The 18863-nt window shown below is 35.1% G+C and overlaps 1 protein-coding gene across 1 annotated transcript in view; it reads right to left on the reverse strand.

Annotated features, from left to right (window-relative positions):
* Nucleotides 1–1215: 1215 nt before the first annotated feature.
* The window catches only part of TDRD1 (tudor domain containing 1), a 59189-nt gene continuing 41541 nt past the window's right edge, over nt 1216–18863 (reverse strand). Inside the window, exons 16-24 of the mRNA XM_036734939.1 lie at nt 12869–12979; nt 11372–11542; nt 10660–10935; nt 4710–4829; nt 3566–3685; nt 2375–2542; nt 1623–1850; nt 1392–1429; nt 1216–1308 (exon numbers count right to left, since the gene is read on the reverse strand). Coding sequence (XP_036590834.1) covers nt 1216–1308; nt 1392–1429; nt 1623–1850; nt 2375–2542; nt 3566–3685; nt 4710–4829; nt 10660–10935; nt 11372–11542; nt 12869–12979 — 1325 coding nt within the window. The remainder of the gene's footprint in view (nt 1309–1391; nt 1430–1622; nt 1851–2374; nt 2543–3565; nt 3686–4709; nt 4830–10659; nt 10936–11371; nt 11543–12868; nt 12980–18863) is intronic.

The following is an 18863-nucleotide window of genomic DNA, read 5'->3' on the forward strand; positions in this document are numbered from 1 at the left end:
TTTTTGGCCACAGCAACTCATGAAACCATCTACTAAACATGAAGGAGTTGAGTGATGGGCATACCCACACCGATGAAATCACAATTCTTTTGATGTACTGAAGAACAGTGTTCCATTACACAGATTTCTTGCTCATCTACCAGTCCTGTCAAAAGGCTGCCTTTAGGTATTAGCAAAACTGAAAATACACACCATTTTCCACCAAAATAGATTGTTTTTAAAACTCATCCTCACAACCCCTCTGTGAGATAGGCACATTTTACAGACGAGAAGACTGAAGCACAGCAAAGTTAAATGACTTGCCTAAAGTTTTACTGTGATTTAGTGGCAGAACAGTTAGGTTCTTACCATTCATGTTCATATGGATCAACAGTAGTGTTCGTGAAGCTGGCTTTGATTTTTAGTATTTATTTGAGTTACAAGTATCTAAACAAAGGATAAATTTTACAACTCTACAGAAGTCAATATGTATTTTTTAAAAACACAAAACCCTTAATTAAATTAAATCTGTAATCCTATGATCTTAAGTAAAAAAAAAAAAAACCAAAAAATCCTAAAATACTATTTATCTTCCATTAATCATCTACTAGATTGGTTTAGAATTTGGATAGTTTTCTTGAAAAAGAAAATAAAACAAAACAAAGAAAGACAGCAAACAAAAATGATGGGAAACTCCCACCACACTATCCAACTAACATGTATTGAGTGCCTAGATACGCAGATTTATTAAACTGGAGTTAATGAAGCCACAAATAAATCTGCTTTGATGTGAAATATATTGCTACTTCTGTGTGTTTTTTAACTCCCACTACAATATATATTTAAACATCTATGCGAAACTTTCTCTATACAAATGAACTAAACTATGAGATTTCACTTTAAAATCTGCATGTATAGGTCTCTAATTCAACTAAATTCACAAGTAAGATGTACATTTCAAAAATTATTTATTTTTTTAAAACTAAGTTAAAATTAAAAAAAAATAAATTCTACTACATTCCTAATTTCTCTTGCATATGATTTTCATCACAGTAGTAAACTGTAATAGATGTCATTATATAAAAATTAAGATAACCTGAAACCAGATTCTAGGTAATTAGGTTTTAGAATAAAGTTATTCCAAAATGTTATTCAGTAAGATGCGTTCAAACAACATAATTCACTATGATTTTACTCAGCAGGTACAAAAAATGAATCACATGTCATTTAACATACTTAACTTTTTAGCAACTTTTTCATTTCAGTAAATTTATCTTGATTTGATGGGTTATTTAAAAGGAAGAGTAGTATCTGTTCATGTTTTTCCACCTATGGGTATAAAAGACAAAATTATATTCACTATTACTAAAAACTTATGAAGTTCTTTTTCACTTTAATGGGATTTAACTTACTTGTTTCCTTAACTCTATGCAGCAACAATTAGTCTGTCCTATAAGAAAATACAAGAAACTATTAGCAAACCAATAAAATGTGCTACAATAACAAAAAAAAGGCATTTTGAACACAAACACATCTTCTACTTCAACTATTTCCACATTAAAAAAAAGTTGTGAGAGGTATCCAACTGAATTTTACTAACAAATCAATCTAAAAGTACAATTTTAAGTTTGGAGGAAAATTACCTTTATTCAAAACACTCTGATTTTCAGTTGTGATGTGCTTTGCCAGACCTTCCATCACTAGCTTGTCAGCTATGTTAATAGCACCATTTTCAGAATGCTTTTCAACAGACACTGCATGGACATTCTTAATGATTCCTTTTACTGAAACCATGACATTCTGATTCAACATGAGTTTTTTTAATTGCTCTATTACTAATGGAGACCATCCCCCATCCAATTCCATTATTCCTGGAAAAAAATTAGTTATAATAATTAGTTGACAAAATGACAGTATTTCTACATTCTCCTATTCTGTGAGGCATAATCTTAATTACAGAAGTGATGAAATTTGGGTAATTTTCTGAATCTACTGACGAAGGTCAAAATAAATTTACATATTTTCAGCTGGGTTTACAAAACTGCCTCCATGTACTATTTTCCTAGGAAAGAAAATTTTAATAATAAATCTGGCTCCTCTTAAAAAAAATAGTCTATGTAGTATGAACCAGTCCAATCTCATCTAGTTGGATCTATAACTGGGATGTAAAAAAAAATGGCCTTTACTTGTGTGCATTAAATAAAAAAAAACTTATTAGTCTCATTCAAATGTTCATTGACAAGTCAAGTACATTATTAAACAGAGAGAGATACATACTGTATGTAACATTAACACTTAGAAGGCTGTAAGGTTAGAAGAACATCACAGTTCTGTCAACAATATGGGACATGCTTATAAAAAATTCGCATTTGGAAAATAACTATTAAAACTTTACCTTCAAATGAGCACCTAATTATTTGAAAAGGAAGTTCCAGGTAGCTGGTGGTGATTGGCTGAACCCGAGAAATAGGCAAAGTTTCAATGTTTCCATAGTCGGCATACAGTACTTTTACCTCAGATTCTGAGACCTTCAGGATGACAGCACGGTACCAATAATTGTCACCTAAAAGATGAGACCTCAAATAAGAAATTACATTTAATGTTCTCATCCCTTGAAAGCTGGCCAGTAATAATTTTAAATCACTAAAAATTTTCAATCCATACATATGAAGAAAGGAGAAATGCCACATATTTCCTTACTCTTGCCATACTAAAACAGTTTCATCCTTTGTTATACCACCAAATTTATAGCCTGCTATGGCAGACAATGGGAAGTTGAGCCAATAGGCATACAAGACTATTTGCCTTTCCTAAAGTTTGAGAGATTAGTCAATCTCTATGCTTCTCTCCAAATATATCTGTAGCTCAGAAATTTAAAGATTACATTTTCATTTTATTCCAAACTGTTTACTTTCATTAAAAAAAACCACAAATTTAAGCCTAATAATTATGGGCTTCTATTGTTATCAAACCACTAGGTTTAACAAAAAAAATCAGTATTTTATAATAACACAAAATACAGCCAACAACCAACGGTATAACTTACAATGCACTATCTACTTATTAAAAAAAAAACAAGCATCACTTTGATTGTCATGCTACAACATTTAAGACACCCAACATATTTGCTCATGTAAATATGACTATTTGGATTTGTTTATACATTTCTACTCTTTCAATCTTTTTAAATAAGATCAATCACTTTCCATTGTACACTATATGACATGGAACATCTTTCATTATTTACATGCACATGGCATCTTCATGTACAAATAGGGCATGGACAAATTGTGTTTCTAGAAGTGTTGATGGGTTTGTACAAATCACCTTATGTTCTTGCCCAACTTCCAATTGTAACCAAAGGCACAGGTTTCTGCAAAGCTACAAAACAGACAAATGAATTTTTCCATACACTAGAACCACACCCATGACCTTGGCTTTGTTAACACTCTTCCAAACAACCTAGCTATAAGTGAATGGACATAGAGCCCCTTACCTTTAGGAGCTTAGCACTTAACGTAATTCAAATCTCTAGTTACATATAAAAAGAAACACATAGTTACTGCTTTAATGGAAAGATCCTTACTTGTAAATCTTGCACAGCACGCATCTCCAATTCTTGGTTTAAACAAGAGTACTCTATTTTTCTGAGAGTTGCAATATTCTGTTAATTTAACTGTCATCAAATTTAATTTTTCTTGGTCTGCTTAAAATATATAAAAAGTTATTCTGTGAGCAGTTTTAGCTTGTACATACTACATCTTAATCAAGATTAAAAAGAATGGCAAGTTAATCCATCATTTCAAGTGTATTTAGACAAAAATATCTACACCTGTGTGTATGTATGTTGTCCTCTCTAGTTTTTTTTTTTTTTTTTAGATACTCATCCTAATTTTGACTTCTGTTACTTGCAGGGCTGTCAGAATTCTTGGTCCCTAGATTTTTTTTTTGATACCGTTCTTTACACATAGTTACCATCAATATTAATGAAAAAGATGAAGTTGGGTACAAAGCAGATTTTAGCTTTCACCATGCTTCTAAACTTAAATTATTTAAAAAAAAAGACCTTATTTAATTTACAACATTTTAAAAGCAACTCTATACAACTTAGATTTGTCTAACTGCTGTTGATAATTTATTATCTCACAATCAAATACTCAAGTCTTCCAAACATAAAATTTCCATGCAAAAAGTAGAAAGGTATGAATAGTAGTAAAATTTTCATGGCTAAATTAGAAAACAATGGCTTGAAACACCTAGATACAGTAAAACCTTGATGAATTGGGATTCTTAGGCAAATGTCTTTTGATTAATCAGGAAGTCCTTTCCATTTAAACCCTCGTGTCTGAAAAAAATTTTTCGTGATATGTGCCTGCCTTTCTTAGCACACTAAACATAACTGAAGGTTTCTTTGATGAACTGGGCTTTCTGAACATTATTACTATACAATATCATAAATATACTACACAGAAACAAGGTTGATGTGTTGACCCAGACACAACCAGAAGAGTTTGTTTTGCTCTATTATATAAACTAAATTACTGACAGGCAAATCATGGGCAAATTTCTCTCCTAAAAATCCAGGGCACAGCAAAACTAAAAGGAATACAAAATAACTCAGGTTTCACTCTGTGTGTGTGTGTATGTATATGTATATGTGTATATACATATATATATATAATTTAAAGCAAATTTTAAGAAATACTAGGCATCAAAATTTAGTTTCTTACCTCTACTCGCAATTGGTAATGCATAAAACAAGCTTGGGCTTATTATCTCTAGTACGCAAGCTGGTACGATTTCATCAACTGGAAATTCTATTGTCTTCCACTGCTCAGTAGAAGAGGTAGCTAATAGGATACAAAATGTAGTTCTTGCATTAAATCTATACAAAATTGGAATAAGAGTGTAATTTATCAAAGTGCAGTTATTAAGTGCTTAATGGCAAACATTTTGTTAAATGTTGAGAATACAAAGAAAAAAAACTAAAACAAACTCTGCCCTTAAATAGTTATGTTCTAGTGAGGGAAACAACATGCACATTAAAAAGCTACTGGAATACTATCTACCTTTAGATTGAGAGTGGACAGACTCAGTGAAGACTGAAGCATATTTTCTTTGCTTCCTTGGGGTGAGGGGAGATATGATAAATGCTGGAATTTGTTTTGCCTGACTATACATATTTGTAATGGGTTTTGTTTTTCTTTCCTTCTGAACAGGTGGGGAAGGGAGAGAAAAGAGGGAGAGAATTTGAAACTGAAAATTAAAGAAAACTGAATTTTAAAAAAAGTATATGGAAGATATATACAGAATAGGTACAAAGTGACAGACAGGAAGACAATAGCAAATGGAGGGGCCAGGAAAGACTTTCTGGAAAAAAAAAACTTTCTGCAGAAAGTGGTATTTAGCTGAGCCTTGAATAAAGTCTGGATTCTAAGAAGCAGAGGTGAGGATAGAGAATTCAGGACATGGGGTTAGTTAGCCAGTACAAAGGTATGGATATGGAAGACATCCTGTGTGAGAAACAGCAAGTAAGGCAGAATGGCTGAAATGCTGAATTTGGGGGGGGCAGGGTTGGAAGGAGGAAAAGGTGGGATGAGTTCATTAGATCCCTACATGACATCCAGTCAAAATATCCAATGGGGCCCTTCTCCTTGCCAAGGCAAACTCATCTACATTGAGTAAGGGATTCATTTGACCCCCCTCTATCACTCCCACTCTCTCACATATCTTTAATCTCTCCCAGTCTCCTGGATGTTTCCCTATGGCTTACAGACCTACCCATGCCTCCCTCATCCTCAAAAAAAAAACCCCACTTCCCTCTCCAGTAGTTATGATCTACCTCTCCTCTCTTTTATGGCTAAACTCCTTGACAAATTCATATACAATCAATGTCTCCATTTCCTTTCCTCTCATTCTCTTAACTGCAGTCCGGCAAAACTGAAATTTTTTTCTCCAGAGTTAGCAATGATTTCAATTAAAGGAAAAATTCCAGAATGATTACTAAATAGGCCTCCCCCATGACTGTAGAAGGCAACACCATCTTCCCAGTCCAGTTCCCTTAGGTGTCACCCTTGACTCCTCACTATCTCTCACCATCATATCCAATCTCTTGCCAAGGCCCATCACTTCACCTTTGCAACATCTCTTGAATATGAGATTCAAACCCATTCTCTCCTTCTCCCCATTCAATAAACACCAATGGCTCCATATAATCTTCAGGATCAAATACAAAATCCTTCATTTACTCCCCAGCACTACTCTTTGATCCAGTGACATAAGCCTCCTGGCTGTTCCGCAAACCAGACACTTCATCTCTCAGCTTTGGGCATTTTCTCTTGCTGTCCCCCATCCCTGGAAAGCTTTCTTCCTCCTCACCTCTGCCTATTGGCTTCCCTAGCTTCCTTTAATTCCCAACTAAAGTCCTATTTTCTATGGAGAGTTGTTCCCAACACCTCTTAATCTTAATGCCTTCCCTCTTTAATCATTTCCTACTTATATTTACATGATGTCTTCCCCATCAGATTGTGAGCGCTCTGACATCAGGGATTATCTCTTGCTTCTTTTTGTATTCTCAACACTTAGCATGGTGCCTGGCACATAGCAGGCACTTATCAAATACTTAGCAAACTGACTAGCAATTAGTGATCATATAAAGAAGGAAGCAGTGATCACAACCAGCTTGTCTTCATCAAGCACAGGCAGTGCCAGACTAAATCTGTTTTTGTTTTTTTTTAACAAGGTTATAAGACAAAGTAGAATGCTGCAAACATAGTTTATCTAGATTTTATCAAAGCTTTGGATAAAAGTTTTCTCACACTGTTCTTGTCCAATAGGTGAAGAGATGAAGACTAGATAACATAATTAGATGGATTCAAAAAATTTAAAAAGCGCCAAGAAAAGTCATTAATGGTTCAATGTCAATTTGGAATAAGGTCTATGGTAGAGTCTTAGTAAATCAGTGACTGGTCTTGTGCTGTTTAACATTTTTAAATGTGTCTTGCATAAGGGTATACCTATCATGTTTGTCACATCTACAAGTGATCCAAAGCTAGTAAGGAGAGCTAACCCATAATGGGCTGAGCAGTGACATCAAAAACATTGTGACAGGCTAGAAGATTGGGGTCAGTTAAGATGAAAATCAGTAAAGCCAAATAAAAAATATTATAATTAAGATTTTTTTACAATCAACATCACAAGTATAAATTAGGAGAAGCATTTTACCCTCTGGCTCTAGAATATCAGGGCAGTTCTCCTTGATAATTTCTTGAAAGATGATATCTAGGCTCTTTTTTTTGATCATGGCTTTCAGGTAGTCCAACAATTTTTAAATTATTTTAAATTATCTCTCCTAGATCTATTTTCCAGGTCAGTTGTTTTCCCAATGAACTATTTCACATTGTCTTCTATTTTTTCATTCTTTCGGTTTTGTTTTATAATTTCTTTTTTCCTCATAAAGTCATTATCTTCCATTTGTTACATTCTAATTTTTAAGGACTTACTTTCTTCAGTGAGCTTTTGGACCTCCTTTTCCATTTAGCCAATTCTGCTTTTCAAGGCATTCTTCTCCTCATTGGCTTTTTAGACTTCTTTTGCCATTTGGATTAGTCTATTTTTAAAGGTGTTATTTTCTTCAGTATTTTTTTTGGGGGGATGTCTCCTTTATTCAAGTCGTTGACTTGTTTTTCATGATTTTCTTGCATCGCTCTCATTTCTCTTCCCATTTTTTCTTCTACTTCTCTTACTTGATTTCCCAAATCCTTTTTGAGCTCTTCCATGGCCTGAGACTAATTCATATTTTTCTTGGAGGCTTTGGATGTAGGAGCTCTGACTTTGTTTTCTTCTGTTTGTAGATTTTGATCTTCCTTGTCACCAAGAAAGTAAGATTCTATAGTCTGATTTTTTCCCCATTGTTTGCTCATTTTCCCAGCCAATAACTCGACTTTTGAGTTCTTTGTTAGGTGGAAGGTGCACTGCCCCAAGTTTCAAGGGTTTTGTGCAGCTGTTTTCAGAGATATTTCTAGGGACCTGTAAATTTTCAGTTCTTTCAAGGTGGTATGATCAAAAGAGAGGCATGTTTACTCCTCTCCAGGCCTGTGCTTTGGTCTCCACAAGCACTCTTTTCTGTCTTGCAACTGTGAGGAGGATTCCCTCTCCACTGCTACCACAAGCTCCACCATGCCAGCACTCCTCCTCGCCCTATGACCGCCACCCAGATCCAAGCAGGGCAAAGCAAGAGAATCCTACCTCAGAGCGAACAAAGAGATCCCTGCAGTCCCTCTCTTATCAGCCACTTGATTCCCCCATCATCTGTAGGCCAAGAGTTCCAAAAGCAGCCGCTGCTGTGGCATTGGCTGCTGCTGCCCTGGGGCTGGCCACACTCCTCTCTCACCCAGGTGAGAGACCTTTCCTACTGACCTTTGAAATTGTCTTTGGAGTTTGTGGGTTGAAAAGTCTGGAAGCCTCTGCAGCTGCCAGTGATCTAGTCCCCTCAGGTCTGCTCCAGTCCCATCTGTGCTGGCGGAGCCCACTCTAGACTGTTCTCCATTCCCAGCCCAGTGCAACAGACCTTTCCTGTTGACCTTCCAGATTGTTTTGGGCTGGAAATTTGTTTCAGTCTGTCATTTTGTGACTTCTGCTACTCTAGAATTTGTTTAGAGACATTTTTTACAGGTATTTTGAGGGGTTTGGGGGAGAGCTCAAGCAAGTCTCTGCTTTTACTCTGCCATCTTGGCTCCACCCCCAGAGTGAGCTATTTTTCTAGCCCACAGTGCGAGAGAGCTTTGTGGGCACTAGAGACAGGCACACAGCCAGAGCCCAGGGGAAAGACTGTGCATCAGTGCAAGAGGAGGTCCCAGACCCATAATGATGGGATCAAGTGACAAATACAACTCTGTCACTCAGATAGGGCAAGTCTCCGCTAAACTTCCACCTTTATAAGAAGCCTTCCCTTTGGAATTATGTCCAATTTATGCTACATATAGCGTTTGTATATGGTGTTCACATGTTTTATCCCCTATTAGACTCCTTGAGAGTAGGGATTATTTTGGTTTTGTTTTGCCTTTCTTGATATCCCTAGAACTTAGCACAGCACCCAATACAGAGTAGGCACACAAAATGCTTGCATATTTCACCTGATGTAATCTATCCTCAAGAAGTTTATATTCTATCAGAGGAGACAACATCAACCATAAGTAGATACAAAATATATAAAAAGTGATAGGGAGAGGGTGAACAGAAAAGGCCTTGAGCTAAGTTTTAAAGGAAACAAGAATTTTTCTCTTCAGAGGATACATGAATACAATAGAGAATAGCCACCATCTAGAATAGTAAACAGCTACAGCCAACATTATACACAGAGAGGCAAATGGCAGAACAGGAAATAATACATACCTTTAAATTCAAACTAGAGAACAGATCAGTCAAATTTAAAACACAGGCATACCTGATATAGCCAACTCAATCCATAAAAATCAGGACTTCACAAAAGTTATCTATGTACTTTATAAAATAATCTAGATATTACAATACAATTTTCTTTAAATATCGAACTCCTCTAGCATATTTAAAATAGGATCTGATTTTCTAAAAATTTAATCAATACAAACTTTTCAGCAACATTATCTCCTACACAAAATAGTATGAAACAAGAAACAGCATGGCTGAGTAAAGTGCTGCACCTGGAGTTGGGAGGAATTGGTTTAAAATTCTGAATGATATATGAACTATGTTGACCATAAGCAAATCATTTAGCCTTCTGGAGCCTATGTCTCCTTATCCATAAAGTGGAGATACTATCTGAAGTACTCATCCTCAAGTTGTTGTAACTAAGTGAACTAGCTTTGAAGCCAGGAAAACCTGGGTTCTGATTCTAATTCTGACACATGTACTAACTGCGTGACCAAGGCAAAGCCATTTAAGCTCTCTATGTTGTAGGTATCTCTACAGGACTCTAAGTTGTAGACAAGATACCAACCTGCATAAATAGAGGAATTTTCCTTACCAGGGAGCTTATCCCTATCTTCTCTACTTCAAAGGGTTGTTGCTGTTATGTGTTTGTGTATTTTCAAGTGCTGTATAAATAAATGTTAGCTAGTATCATACCTGTAAGGAAAGCTACATTAGAAATGTACACAATATTCTCATTCTTGTTCAGTCACGTCCAACTCTTTGTGACCTCATTTAGAGTTTTCTTGGGCAAAGATACTGGAGTGGTTTGCCATTTCCTTCTCCAGCTCACTTGACTGACGAGGAAACTGAGGCAAACAGGATTAAGTGACTTGCCCAGGGTCACAAAGCTATTAAGTGTCTTCAGAGGCCAAATCTGAACTCAGGTCTTCCTGACTCCAGAGCCAACACTCTATCCACTGTGTCACCCAGCTGCCCCGTATATAATACTAGTTTTCAACAAAGTGGCTTCTTACAGCATTTCAACAGTTAATAGGTACTGACAAAATCACTGAGGCTTGGATCCAATACACAATTCATTTTCTGAAAAGTCATATACAAGATTCTAAACTGAACAAAGCACAGTGTTTTATGTACAATATACACTCAACATATGTTCACTGAATTAAACTGCTACTGGAAAATTATGTCAACTTGAAGAGGAAATCCTAAAATCTATATTTACAATGAAATGCTTTATTACAACAAATGCATTTTTAAATGAAGTCTTACCTTGAAGCACATCAGGATCAAATGGCAAATCAATCTTACTGACAGGTTTATCATCTTGTGTATCTTTACAAGGTGGTTCATCTTTTAAAACCAAATGTTCATCAATAAGTATATCACTTATAACTTTTGGATAAGCAGCAGAAAGGTCAGTGAGTTCAACTCCAGCACCACTGTCTGTGAGATTCACCACTTTAGCCTGAAGTTTTATCCCCGCAACACACATCTGAAATCTTGCTGTGGCTTCCTGACTCCAATGCTTGTTTCTAGGTTTTACATCTAAAGAACAACAATTTCATTAACAGAACTGCCAGGAGAAATTATCTCTTATCATCTGTTAGTGCATCATGTGTCCTACTTAAGGTCTTTGGTCCTTCTTGCTCAGCTTAGGCTAACAATTTTCAACCCACTGTGCCTTTTATCCCTAAGTATAAAGGCTATATGGTTAAAGCGAACATTGAATCTTCCCAAATAATTTTAAATTACTCAGCTTATTCAAAATTAATTTTCTTAGGAATTGGTGTGACTATTTGAGCCAGTGTTTAAAACACTTTATTTCTCAAAATTTCATGATAGGAAGTAGTATTTTCCATTGTATGGAAGCATCTGAACAAAAAAAAATTTAAATGTGATGCCTTTACATTTAATATTATTTAATAATCAGAGCTTTCTAAGTATTTTTCTTATTAAAATAATTTCATATTCCCCAACATACCTACTAGCCAGCATCGGATTCCTTGAAATGGAAGTTTTAAGAACTTGGATGACATCTTTCTAAGTTTATCTGCGGTAACCTCTTCAATGTTTCCATAATCCACAAAGTGCACTTTAACAGTTGCATTTGGTAATATCTCCTTTACTAAAGCACGATACCAATTACCATCACCTAAATTTTACATAAAGAATTTAAGTACATTTATGACAAAATACTGTTGTTTTTTCTTCAACATGTTACATATTGACAGTAGTATGTAACTTCTGTGTTAACTGTATATTTATTTGCTTTCTTTCATTGCTACAGGACTCAAGTAGTTTGATGTTTTTCAGTCATTTTTCAATCATGTATGACTATGATTCCATTTGGGGTTTTCTTGGCAAAGATCCTAGAATAATTTGCCATTTCCTTGTCCAGCTCATTTTACAGATAAGGAAACTGAGACAAACAGAGTTAATTGACTTGCCCAGGGTCACAAAGCTATTAAGTGTCTGAGGCCAGATTTGAACTCAGGATGATGAGTCTTCCTGACTGCAAGCCTGGCACTCTATCCACTGCGCCACCTAGCTGTCCTTTAGATAGTCATTAGCTCTACTCTTGTAGGGGATTATTAGCTATTCTGGAAAGGCACTTTTACATAAGATAAAGGTTATATACACAATCTACCTACTAAGCAAATGTTAAACTGTAGCTAAGATTTTAAGTTTGATTAAAATCATGAATAAGATAATTAATTTGCAACAATTTACCTTTATTACTATTGATCTCAGATCCTGTTTTAAGTGACATAAACAATAAAATGGTGGTATCAAATAATAGCAAGCAAACTCATTCTAACTTCAAATTTAATTTGGAACATTTTCTTTTCCTTTTTTGGTCTCCCCAGATTCTTTTTTTTTTTTTTTGCTTCTTTTTTTTAGTCTATTTTTTCTGAAATATTTTCAAAACAGCATTTATAATAGATACTATACTATATAATAGATAAAATGCTACATTATTTAAACTACAAAAAAATTGAATTTGGCTAGTCTTTCAACTAAAACTTGTCCCTAATAAGGGGTTTAAACAAGGGTTCTTAACCTGGTACCCATGAAGTTAATAGTTTAATAACTATTTAAATATCATTGGTTTTCTTTGTCATCTTACATGTATCATTTTATGTATTTAAAATCATCATTCTGAGGAGTCCATATACTTCACCAGATGGACAAAACGGTCCAAAGCACAAAAAGGTAAAGAACAACCCTAGTTTAGCATAAGTTTACACATACTTACAGAGGTTCTAGAAAGAAAAAATACTTAAATAATATTCAACAAATTTATCTAAGAAAAAGAAATGTTATCTAAGGATTCTTAGAAGAAAGGAAGGAAAAATACATGTCAAAAGGCAAGCCCAATTTATGAACTAAAAAGAAAGGATACTTTTAGTAAAAAGGCAAAGAAGATAAAAAGAACAGAGGTTCTAATCAAGCCAAGAATACATCATGGATATCTTACCTGTAAAATAAGCGCAACAAGGCTCTCCAATTTCAGGTTTAAAATCAGTGGGCATTTTTTGTTGGCAGTATTCTGCTAGAGACCCATTCACTTCATTTAACCCACTTAAAGCTGAAAACACAAGATGAAAAAAATGCAGTCCTGAATAATATTTTACTTCATATATGAGCAGGGCTAAAAAAAATTTTTAATTAGAAAAAAATGTATGTTAAAAGAAGAAAAGTAAAACAAAATCATAGTACTACTAGAGATCCCAAGGTCATCTTAGTATTAAGTAAATTGTGTTTAATAACAATATGTAATAATAACAATAATACCCCTTATTGTAAAATAACCAAACACTTGCTGATTAAAAAAAACTCTATTCTGTTTTTTCAGAGAATCATTTCCATAATTTGCCTGAATAATCCATGTCAGTGAAATTCTAAACGTCAAAAAACATTGTTATTTTAAGGAGAATTCCATAACCAATGATGAGTGCTTGAAATTTTTTAGTCTGTCATATAAGGATATTGACTTACATGACCATATAGGTGCTTCTCTCTGAATTTTTTTATTCTATGTCACACTCTTGGTAAAAAAATTTCCAATGCATCAAAATGCCATTTACTGCAAATGAGAAAAAATCCTAACTCTTCAGCATGGCATTTAAGTCTTTCCCTCCAAAGTCCTAAAGTTGGCTTATCACTGAAGACTCATCTGTTCAAACTCCCTTGTCCACCCAAACAGGTCTCATTTTAATACATCAAAGAATGTGTGACTTTGTCAAAAGGGGTATTTCTTCCAATGATGCAGACTACAACCCATCCAAGCCTGCTGAGCCCGTATTATATTTGTACGTGTCCACCTATAAATTATCCATATGGAATTTACCCAATGCTGGGGATATTCACCATGTTCTCTTGACAAAGTGAGGGTAACAGTGGAGCAGGAAAGCAGCCCACTGAGTGTACTCTGGTCTTGCCCTATATTTCTGTTGTTGATCAGTCATGTCTGATACTTTGTGACACCATTTGGGGTTTTCTTGGCAAAGATAGTGGAGTAGTTTGCAATTTCCTTATCCAACTCTATTTTACAGATGAGAAACTGAGGCAAACAGGATTAAATGACTCTCCCAGGGTCACATAGCTATTAAATGTCTGAGACTACACTTGAACTCAGGAAGATGAGTCTTCCTGACTTCAGGCCCACATTCTGTCCACTGTGCCACCTAGCTTGCCATATGACCAATCACTTAAAAAATATTTTGCCCTTTGTCTCATTAATTTTCCCTAAGACATTTCTCCCACCTGGAAAGAATTTTCCTTTTTTCTCCTTGTATGGGAATTTAGTCTAGTTCAAACATCTTCAATCCAACTAGAACCGTCCATCAAACAGTTACAAATGTGAGATTACAACTGACAACATCCTTCTATGCTTCTTATCTTGAAATTCAAACCCATGAAATCCTTGGTAATTTAACTGATGGAATTCCACTCAGACATCACTTTCTTTCAAGAAACCATTAACATGGGACCAGCCACGTACAATTTTGGAGCACTGCTTAGCAACCCACAAGACCTGAGTTCTATTTCCAATTCTGCTTCTTGTTAGCTCTATGACTTTGGGCAAGCTACTTTAGCTCCATGGGGCTCAGTTTCCATATCCATAAAATGAAAAGGTTTTACTGCATGATCTCTCAAGTCTTTCTTACCTCTAACTTTCTTATGAGTTAGGTCATAAAATCAGAGTTTTATCTCATAGAATCAACATTTAGAAAAGAATTAGTCAAGAATCCAGGTTATGTGGTGATTGACCTCTGCCAATGATTCCCTTTTTGAAACTTTGTGGGAATATTTAATGTTTTCCCCTGTAAAATGTAAGCTTATTAATTTGCTGGATATTTAGAAATCTTTGGAAAAACAAATAGTGAAAGATAACAATGAGAAGCCAGGAAGTTGCCCAAGCTCTCACCGGTTTTTCTCAGAAACAATGTTAAATCAAGCCTCTAAATGGATTCTGGAGTGACAGAACCCACAAAAAGACAGTGAAATAATTTTCCAGTTAAGATAATTTGGAAGGACATCAAAAAAGATCTGTCTCACTACAGCAAAGGGGAAGCCCAGCCCCGCGCTGCTGGTGTCTGCACAAGCCAGCAGGAGACTCTTAGCCACAGCACAGAAACCAAGGCCCACCAGTCCTGGGTCAGTAGGCTGTGAGGCATTCAGTGCCACTGCAGAAGGCAAAGTGAGAGACCCAGAACACTAGCACAATAGGCACAACTAGGCCAGTACACCTCAACGCAGCGGGCAAGCTGCAAGCACCTGTGTCCCTGGTGTGGAAAGCCAGTGACCAGGCCCCTAGCCCCCAGTATAAGAAGCTTGGGACAGGGCCCCCAGTGCCCCATAATATTAAAAGCCACAAAATAAGCTGAAAATAAGAAATGGAAAATAACCCTGACCATAGAAAGCTGCTAAGATGACAGGGAAGATCAAAATAAACTCAGAAGAGGACAACAATGTCAAAATACCAACCTGTGAAGCTTAAAAGGGGAATATGAATTGGTCTCAAGTCCAAAAAGTTGTCTTGGAGGAACTCAAAAAGTATTTTAAAAATCAAGTAAGAGAGGTAGAAGAAAAATTGGGAAAAGAAATGAGAGGGATGCAGGAGAATTATGAAAAAAAGAGTCAACAGCTTGGAAAAGGACAAAAATTGACTGAAAAAAACAACTTCTTTAAAAGTTGAACTGGCCAAATGGAAAGGAGGAACAAAACATAACTAAAGAAAATAATTTCTTAAAAATTAGAATTGGGAAGTGGAAGTTAATGACATCAAGAATCAAACAAAATTAAAAAAATAAAAAATAGAAGAAAATGTAAAATATCTAACTGGAAAACCAACTGATCTGGAATATTAATCCGGGGGGACAACATAAGAATTATTAGACTACCTGAAGGCCATGATCAGAAAAAGAGCCTGGATAGCATCTTTCAAGAAATTATCAAGAAAAACTGCCCTATGTCCTAGAAGCAGAGGATAAAATCGATAGTAATTGAAAGAATCTACTGATCACATCCTGAAAGAGACTGCAAAATGAAAATTCCAAGTAATATTGTAGCCAAATCCCAGAATTATCAAGTCAAGGAAAAAATAATATAAGCCACCAGAAAGAAACAATTCAAATATCAAGGAGCTATACTCAGAATTATACAGGACTTAGCAGTTTTAACATTAAAGGATTGGAGCGCTTGGAATGTGATATTCTGGAAGGCAAAGGATCTTGGATTACAACCAACAATCAACTACCTAGCAAAACTGAGCATAATCGTTCAGAGGAAAAGATAGACCTTCAATGAAATAGGGGACTTTTAAACTTTCCTGATAAAAAGACCAGTGCTGAACAGAAAATCTGATTTTCAAATACAAGAATCAAGAGAAGCATAAAAAGGTAAAAAGGAAAGAGAAAAAATGTTATTCAATAATATGAAACTGTTTATATTGCTAAATGGGAAGATGATACTTGTAACTCAAGAACTGTACCTCTATTAAAGCATTTGAAAGGAGTATATACAGACAGAAGATAAAAGTATAATTTGACTTTGCTGTGATGATATAAAAAAGACTAAGGGGTGAAAAAAAGGATTGTATGGGTAGAAGAGGAAAGGGACGAAGAGGTGCAAAAAACCTATTAACAATAGAAGGAAAGAAAAGATGGGGGTGAGCATTGTTTGATCCTTACTCTCATCGGATTTGGCTCAAAGACGGAACAACATACACTCAGTTGGGTACAGAAATTTATCTTACCCCATACAGAATTAGAAGGGGAAAGAAAAGGGAAAGGGAGGGGCTAATTGAAAGGAGGGCAGAAGGGATGGCACAAGTAGCAGATGAAAGGGGAAAGAAAAGGGGTGGGACTGACAGAAGGAAGGGCAGGGAAAAGTACAAACAGGAGGAAAAATAACATGGAGGGAAACACACAGTTAGTAATTGTAACTGTGAATGTGTATGGGGTGAGCTTTCCCATAAAACAGGAGTAGATAGCAGAGTGGATAAAAAACCAGAATCATACAATACATTGTTTACAAGAGACACATATGAAGCAGAGAGATACACACAGAGTAAAGGTAAAAGGCTGGAGCAGAATATATTATGCTTCAGCTGAAGTGAAAAAAAAAAAAGCAGGGATAGCAATCCTGATCTTAGACAAAGCAAAAGCAAAAACTGAGCTAATTAAAAGAGATATGTAAGGAAACTACATCCTGCTAAAAGGTACCACAGACAATAATGTAATATCAATAGTAAACACATATGAACCAAGTGGTTAGCATGAAGAAATAGCAAACTTATACTAGCAGGAAACTGCAGCCTCTCCTTCTCAGAACCAGATAAATCTAACCACAAAATAAATAAGAAGTTAAGAAAATGAATAGAACCTTAGAAAAGTTAGAAATCATAGACCTCTGGAGAAAACTCAATGGGGATAGAAAGGAATATACCTTTTTTTCAGTGGTACATGGCACCTACACAAAAATCAACCATATTTTAGGGCATAAAAACCTCATAATCAAATGCAGAAAGGCAGAAATATTAAATGCACCTACACAAAAATCAACCATATTTTAGGGCATAAAAACCTCATAATCAAATGCAGAAAGGCAGAAATATTAAATGCATCCTTTTTTCTGGAGGGAAAGCAGGGCAATTGGGGTTAAGTGACTTGCCCAAGGTCACACAGCTAGTAAGTGTGTCAAGTGTCTGAGGCTGGATTTGAACTCAGGTCCTCCTGACTCCAGGACCAGTGCTCTACTCACTGCACCACCCAGCTGCCCCAATGCATCCTTTTCAGATGATGCAATAAAAATTACACGTAATAAAGGGACATGGAAAGAAAAACTGTTTGCAAACTAAATAATCTAATTCTAAAGAATGAACGGATCAAACAACAAATCATAGAAACAACAATTTCATCAAAGAAAATAACAATAATCAGACAACGCAACAAAACTTACGTGATACAGCCAAAGCAGTTCTTAGGAGAAATTTTATATCTCTAAATGTTTACATGAATAGAATAGAGAAAGAGATCAATGAACTGGGCACCCAACTAAAAAAGCTAGAAAAGAACAAATTAAAAATCTCCAATTAACTACCAAATTAGACATTCTAAAAATCAGATGAGAGATTAATAAACTTGAAAGTAAGAAAACTATTGAACCAATAAATAAAACTGATCTGATTTTATGGAAAAAAAACAATAAAACTTTATTTTATATTTATAGAAAAACATTTATATTTACATAAAAAGAGATAAACCTTTGGTTAGTTTGATTTAAAAAATGAAAGAAGAAAATCAAATTACCAGTATCAAAAATGAAAAGGATAAATTCACCACCAATGAAGAGGAAATTAAAGTAATAATTAGGAGCTATTTTGCCCAATTGTATGCCAATAAATCTGACAATCCAAGTGAAATGGAAAATTATTTACAAAAATATAATGCCCATATTAACAGAAGAGGAAATAAATTACTTAACCCATTTTAGAAAAAGAAATTGAACAAGCCATCAATGAACTACCTAAGAAAAAATCCCCAGGGCCAGATGGATTCACAAGTGAATTCTACCAAACATTTAAAGAACAATTAATTATAATACTATACATATATATCTATATCTATATATGTATATATAAACTATTCTACTATACTATATATACTACTATACATAGTATATGCAATACTGTATATATAAACTACAAAAATAAACTATTTGGAAAAATAGGTGGAGTCCTGCCAAATTCCTTTTATGACACAAAGAGCCAAAACAGAGAAAGAAAATTATAGAGCTATTTCCCTAATGAATACTGATGCAAAAAATTTAAATAAAAAAATTATCAACAAGATTACAGCAATTAATCATGAGGATAATACACTATGATGAGGTAGGATTTATACCAGGAATGCAGGGACAGCTAGGTGGCACAGTGAGTACAGCACAGGCCCTGAGTCAGGAGGACC

Source organism: Trichosurus vulpecula, chromosome 8 (assembly GCF_011100635.1).
Source record: "Trichosurus vulpecula isolate mTriVul1 chromosome 8, mTriVul1.pri, whole genome shotgun sequence".
In the NCBI taxonomy this organism is placed as follows: Eukaryota; Metazoa; Chordata; class Mammalia; order Diprotodontia; family Phalangeridae; genus Trichosurus; species Trichosurus vulpecula.